Raw genomic sequence first — 7,500 nt, 5'->3', positions numbered from 1 at the left:
GTGATACAGTTTACCCTGTCATGTATACGTCACTGTGCTCTAAATGGGCACAATACTTCCAGCGGTTTAGATCATCATCTCCACGGCCATCTATGGTGTAGAAGAAAGAGTGCAGTGAGTCAAACGTGCCTCGAGCAAAAGGATTAAAGGTTAAAGTTTAAAGGTTATGACACTGCTGTGTAGATGTCACATCTCGCGTGAGCAATGACCAATATGCCAAAGCATACCGACGACGCCTGAGTGCTGGTCACACTAGAACACGGCGGTAATAATTGATTTGGAACGGCATCTCCACGGCAGTGGAAGGTCAGAGAACGCATGCAAATGACTCCATCTAAATGATCACAGGTTGCGCTCCGTCCTCCACCTGTGTACGAATAACAGTAACGTTAGCTTGTAGCAACAGCTTGCAATAGCAGCGTTTGAGACTATACAATACAACTTTTATTTCCAACTCAACCCCAGCTCTTGCTGCAAAATGTACCAGCCATGCTGAATTCATCTTCAGCCGTGACTTCATCCACAGTATTTTTTTCGCGTATTTTGTTTTTTTGGTGCAAAACATAGGAATCCCAAGTGCAACCAGTTGACGATGACGATGGTCAGCCTCCACGTTTGTTTTGCTCTGAAGTTTGATCACGCAAGTTTCTGTGAGAACCCAATATCCCTGAAATAATTTTAAGCGTAAACGCCAAGTGTGTGGTCCTGCGTCTTGCCTGAATCGTCTGGTGTGTGCGTTCTTACGATATGTTAAAAATCTGTTAAATCTGTCGTTATGTCTGTGGTCTCTGACGAAACATCCCAGGCATGAGGAGAGATGCACCAAATGCTCCGTCCTGATGCCCTCCTCCTGATGCCCTCCTGATGCCCTCCTCCTGATGCCCTCCTGATGCCCTCCTGATGCCCTGGGGGTCACGCTCCCACCATCTGGCTGTGGCTGCGCGCTCACGGAACCTTCCAGAAATACCTCTACAGATTTTCATACCCTTTCAGCACAGCCAGCCACAGCAGAGACGCAAACGGAGAGGGGAGAAGAGTGCGAACGAGAGGGAATAAGGACAAATGAAGAGAGTGTGCAACGATGCGAAGAGAGAGGGGGGAGATGGATGGAGGGAGGGAGGGAGAGAGACAGAGAGAAAGAGTTAGACAGGAAGAGAGAGAGAGAGGGAGAGGGAGAGAGACAGAAATGACAGGCAGAGAGGCTAGACAGAGTGAGGTCCTTGGGAAATGTGCATCAACGTGCTAACGCTTTGTCACACTTCCAGTTACAGTGCAATCAATATTTCATCAATCCCGTTCACAGCAGCCGAATCAGTTATGCCAGCATTGCGCTGAGTGTGTGTTCCCCTTTAAATGCCAAACCTAACATCCACCCCTCACCCCTCACTCTCTCTCTCTGTCTCTCTCTCTCTCTCTCTCTCTCTCTCTCTCTCTCTCTCTCTCACTCTCTCTCTCTCTCTCTCTCCCCCTCTCTCTTTGAGCCAAAGCCTTGCAAACGAGAGCAGAGGAGCGAGACAAATGCCTCCTGACAGGTGATGGCGACTATCAGCGCCAATCTAATCTGCTCTGACAGCAGTTTTATCTGACCCTCCGCAGCCTCAGCCTCTGCCTCAAACACCCCCCTCCCCCCACCCCCACCCCCACCCACTTGCCCCCGCAACCTCAACCTCAGCCTCTACCTCAAACACCACCCCCCCTCCCACCCACTTGTCCCGGCCTCGACCTACACCCCCCCCCGCCCCCTTGCTCCCCGACTCTCCCGTTCTCTCAGGTGTTTCACAGGCAACTCAATTAGCCACCTCGACGGCAAAAGAAAGTCAAGGCTTGTTGAACTGTTAAATTAAATTTGCCCCTAGCTATTAATAGAATTCCCTGACAAAGCACTTACATGCTCGCTCTCTTTTATTCTTTCGCCTTTGTCTCTCATGCACACACTTTCTCTCTCTCTCTCTCTCTCTCATGCACACACTTTCTCTCTCTCTCTCTCTCTCTCTCCCTCTCCCTCTCTCTCTCTCTCTCTCTCTCTCTCTCTTTAACTTGGTCTTGTTAATTTGACATGCGCTCAAGTGCTGGCCCTGGTTGGGCTGACTCTGTGAGGAGCTGGGAGAGGCCTCGAAGCACAGACTGAAGCCGCTGAGGTAACAGCTGGGAATCCACACGTCAACCTTTCACACAGAAACTACGACGCAGGGTCGATGCTGCCAAGGTTCTGTTCAACAGAGGGGGAAATCTCAGCCAAAAATAGTTTTTGTCACAGATCATCGGAGCAAAGTCTGGATACGCATCATAGGGATGTGAGGCATTGGGTGTCTACTGGCCATGGGTTTGAGGTTTAAAAAAAAAGTAGTTTCCTTTTAACTTTCCTATTCCCTAAATCTATTTGTTGACAAAGTCAAATATAGTATGACCTGACCACGGATATGTGCAGGTTCACTAAGTTAAACGCAAAGAGTTAGGTGCCCCTCCCCCCACCCCACCCCACCCCACCTCCTTTTCATTGATTGACACTCTTTTGCATTTCTTTAAAAGTCTTTCTACCTTGTGTTACTCTCGCTGCTTCAAATTCTCATTACCACTTTGTCTGAAGGCATCTCATCTGTTGTTAGAATTCATTACTGTCACCACCTTTTCCTGGAGGGCAAGTGTTCCAATTTTGCTTGGAAAGTGCTACATAATATTCCAATTATTATGATCATCATTCCTGCTATGTGTGACCCCCCCCCCCCCCCCCCCCCCCCATCCCCTCCCCTCCGCAAGCGATGTCTTATTCCTGGCCCCTTACTGACCTTTGCCTTCCTCCAATTCCTCCTCTCCACTGGGTAGTAGTTTTCTCTTTCTGACCTCGGGATGACCTCTGCCTCGCTCATCACGTGTGCTGAACAGCTTTTGACATTTGACCCTTAAAACCCTGACCTTTGACCTCCTGTGCTCACCTCTGCTGAGCAGCTGCAGGTTGCGCACCTCCTCCTGGACCTGCAGCTGGAGCACCTGCTGCAGCACCTCCTGCCTCAGGGTCTCCTGCACGATGCCCATGCGCTGCAGCTTCTCCCCGTTCAGCCGCAGGAGAGCGCGACCTGGAGACAAACACAGAGAAATATATGTTAAGACAGATACGGAGATGGATAGACAGATACGGAGATGGATAGACAGATACGGAGATGGATAGACAGATAGAGAGAGCGATGAATAGACAGATAGATAGAGAGACAGAGAAAATGGGAGAGAGAGAGGCAGAGAGAGAGAGAGAGGCAGAGAGAGAGAGAGAGAGAGAGAGAGAGAGAGGGAGAGGAAAAGAGGCAGAGAAGATGTAAAGCAGGAAAGGCATAGTCTATGTGCAGGTACCTTTACAGCGAGGCTTTTTCTGATTTGTAACACTAAAGCATGTGTCAAAGCCTTTTATGCCTCGTCATAAAATTACACTCGACGGCACCAGTCAAAATAATGACACACATGAGTGGGCAGGGTGTGTGTGTGTGTGTGTGTGTGTGTGTGTGTGTGTGTGTGTGTGTGTGTGTGTGTGTGTGAGCTCTGCTTAGTCGTTCTCCTTAAACAACGTCGTTCGCTGCCGCTGTGCGGTGGCACCCAAAAACCACACGGCAGTTGATTTAGAGATTTGCCGCGGGTCCGCCGGGAGTTTTGCACACACTCTACGCCGCCCTTCAGCGCGAGTCGTGAAATTAACGACTGTGAAGTCGTCGAGGCGGAGGGCGAGCAGCATGCGCGTGGCTCAGGTGGGGACGGTTAAAGGCTCACTAAACCGCTCTGCCTGGCAAAACACCGCGTTCGATTTTATTTTATTATTTTTGCCTTTAGTGGGCCATAAGGCGTTTAAGGACTAGCAGACATTTTACATGCCATTACCCCCATGCTGCGCAGTGTTTGGATGGCAGTGACAAAATTCAGCCTCAGGCAGGTCGCCTCTCTCTCTCTCTATCACTCTCTCTCTGTCACTCACTCTCATTCTCCGTCTCTCTCTTTCTCTCCCTCTCATTCTCATTCTCTCTCTTTCTCTCCCTCTCATTCTCATTCTCATTCTCTCTCTCACACTCTCTCTCTCTCTCATTCTCTTCCTCTGTCTCCTGTGTTGATGTCAGATGCATGTCCTTCAAACACGGGTGAGGACGGGAGGGATTTATCATGGCGTGACCCCACGCCGAGCTCAGGTCCCCGTAGTAATTAGGCTCATAAATCAGCTTGTTCTACGCCCAAATAAACGCATCCATTCTCATTTCACCTCTTCCCCGAATGGACACACACACGCACACACACACACACACACGTACACACACACACACACACACACACACACACACAAACACACACACGCACACGCACACGCACACGCACACGCACACGCACACACACACACACACACACACACACACACGGGCGAGGCACATAGGTGGCTTTTATAATGGATCCTGCATTAGGAGTCATTAACGTGAGCTTGTTATTCCTCAGTCATTCATTTCATTCTTTTTTCCCCCCCTCTGCACAAACTAATGAAGCTCTTGTTAGATCATAAATATTGGGTGACCTTGGACAGGCTTGCAGCCAGAGTACAGCACCGTGGACCAACACAACCAACCCCCCCCACACACCCCGACCCCCCCAACCCCCCCGAACTGGAGTGGTGAACAACTCCTGCCTGTCGCTGGTGAGATATAAATGACCTTAATAGGGTGTCAGATGTGATTTTATTTCATTCCCCTGAATGTCCACGTTTGGAAGGGAGGTGGCAGTGGCCTGGTGATGGAGGTCTTATGGGAGCGCCGCTGCGTGGATGCGGAGGATGATACTCCCGTTCCCGTTTCGCCATAATTAGTTGGGAAGAGTGCGAGTAGCAGGGAACGGGTGCGACGGAGTTGAGTGCTTCCATACAGAACCAAAAGTCTTGAGAAAGTCCTTGAGTTTGCCAGCGTCCAGATGTGATCCACACAGTCTGTGTGTGTGTGTGTGTATGTGTGTGTGTGTGTGTGTGTGTGTGTGTCTGTGTGTGTGTGTATGTGTGTGTGTGTGTGTGTATGTGTATGTGTGTGTGTACGTGTGTGTGTGTGTGTCTGTGTGTGTGTGTGTGCAGAGAGTTGAAGCGATTTGAAGATGCATCAAAGCAAAAGCGTAGAGAAGGTAAAAACCCAAACCAAAAAACGGGCTGGGCACATGGGAGGTGGGCACACTGAGGATGGGAAGGCGGGGGTGGGGTGGTGTGGGGGTGGGGGTGGAAAACAACAACAAGCGTCAGATCTCTCTGCTGTCATTCAGGTCCATTTCAATCCATCTACCCTCTCTGCCCTCCTCCACTCCCCCCTCTCTGCCCTCCTCCACTCCCCCTCTGCCCTCCTCCACTCCCCCTCTGCCCTCCTCCACTCCCCCTCTCTGCCCTCCTCCACTCCCCCCTCTGCCCCCAGCCCCCTCTCGCCCGCCTGCCTCTGTGTTTTTTCACTCGCTGACAGGAATCATTCGGCTGCCCGCGATGATGCCCCCTCAAAAACCAAGCCCTCGCTTTCCCCCCTGTTTCATCTCGGCGTCTTCCCTCTGTCTCTTCATCATCATCCTGTTGTCTTCCTCGCTCCCGGCCCCCTGCCGGGACCTCCTGCGGCTTGCTTGGTTAAGAAGGTGAGAAGAAGAAAGACGCAGTAGGGGGTGTGGGGGGGGGGGGGGCTGACAGTATTGCCCTCGGGGGTGGGGGGGGCGGGGGGGGCGGGGATGCAGACACTGTTGCATCACCTCACCTGCTTTCAAGAGCAAACAGGTGAATCCCGGCTGCAGTAAATAATACAGCTTCACAGCTACCGTCGAAGAACAGCACATGCACATAAAACTCACTTTAGTGGCCATTTCCACTCTGAGTCGTAGTCACTGAACCTAATTCTCCCCAATAAGCCTCACAGAATGCTTCCATACATTTACATTTTACATTTAGCAGACGCTTTTATCCAAAGCGACTTACAAGGATATATACACATTTTACACTGATGGCACACTGCACATCAGGAGCAATTAGGGGTTCAGTGTCTTGCTCAAGGACGCTTCGACAGGGAATCGAACTAGCAACCTTCTGATTAGTTTCTGATTACTAAACGACTTCTCTACCTCCTGTACCACTGTCGCCCCCATACAGGGTAAATGGTATGTGATCATATTCACGCTATCTGTAGTTGTGTATTATAATCCCTTCCTCCTGTACCTCTTTTGGCCTGCTTTGGTGTGTGTGTGTGTGTGTGTGTGTGTGTGTGTGTGTGTGTGTGTGTGTGTGTGTGTGTGTGTGTGTGTGTGTGTGTGTGTGTGCGTGTTATTTTCCAGAAAGTTTGGAGCCTCAAGCAAACATCATAAATAAAAGCGAAATAAATGTAGGTTACAACCACACTTACACAGTTAGTGTGTGTGTGTGTGTGTGTGTGTGTGTGTGTGTGTGTGTGTGTGTGTGTGTGTGTGTGTGTGTGTGTGTGTGTGTGTGTGTGTGTGTAGGTTACAACCACACTTACGCAACATCACAACAAACAAGGGTTACAACCACACTTACACAACATCACAACAAAACGAGGCAATGAGTTTTGCCGGCAGGCGTCATTTCTCTGCTCCCCTCTTATTTCATGCAAAGCTGCACGTCCTGTGTGAATAGTGCTTTATTTTATAGTTACTGTGTGAATAGTGCTTTATTTTATAGTTACTGTGTGAATAGTGCTTTATCTTCTAATCTTATAGTTACTGTCTGAATAGTGTTTTATTTTATAATCTTATAGTTACTGTGTGAATAGTGCTTTATTTTATAATCTTATAGTTACTGTGTGAATAGTGCTTTATTTTATAGTTACTGTGTGAATAGTGCTTTATCTTCTAATCTTATAGTTACTGTCTGAATAGTGTTTTATTTTATAATCTTATAGTTACTGTGTGAATAGTGTTTTATCTTATAATTACTGTCTGAATAGTGTTTTATTTTATAATCTTATAGTTACTGTGTGAATAGTGTTTTATTTTATAATCTTATAGTTACTGTGTGAATAGTGTTTTTATCTTATAGTTACTGTCTGAATAGTGTTTTATCTTATAGTTACTATGTGAATAGTGCCTTATCTTATAGTTACTGTATTTATATATATATCGTTTTTTGGATATGTTGTTATTACATTACTATAAATATCTACAATGTAATTTTGCTATACTGTTCTTTGGATACAGGCACCTGGTCCTGTAACCTCACTAGTACCAGTCCTAGTATCTGACTAATGTGAGCGTCCCTGTGTGGAGTCCAGGGAGTGTGTGTGTGCGTGCGTGCGCGCGTGTGTGTGTGTGTGTGTGTGAGTGTGGGTGTGTGTGTGTGTGTGTGTGTGTGTGTGTGTGTGTGTGTGTGTGTGTGTGTGTGTGTGTGTGTGTGTGTGAGTCCTAGTATTGAGCCCATGTCTTACCAATGATGTATGTTGCATTGGACAGGCGTCTAGAGACTGAATACACGTAGTCATAAAAGCAGGTGATTGATAAGCGGAAGAGAGGTGGTGG

The 7,500-nt window shown here is 48.3% G+C and overlaps 1 protein-coding gene across 1 annotated transcript in view; it reads right to left on the bottom strand.

The window, feature by feature from the left end:
- The window catches only part of samd10b (sterile alpha motif domain containing 10b), a 47,388-nt gene that overhangs the window by 24,368 nt on the left and 15,520 nt on the right, over positions 1-7,500 (bottom strand). The window contains exon 5 of the mRNA XM_031567070.1: positions 2,934-3,074. Coding sequence (XP_031422930.1) covers positions 2,934-3,074 — 141 coding nt within the window. The remainder of the gene's footprint in view (positions 1-2,933; positions 3,075-7,500) is intronic.

This window comes from Clupea harengus, chromosome 4, assembly GCF_900700415.2.
Source record: "Clupea harengus chromosome 4, Ch_v2.0.2, whole genome shotgun sequence".
NCBI lineage: Eukaryota > Metazoa > Chordata > Actinopteri > Clupeiformes > Clupeidae > Clupea > Clupea harengus.
Note: the sequence above shows the minus strand (reverse complement) of the source record. Positions and strands in the feature narration are given on the sequence as shown.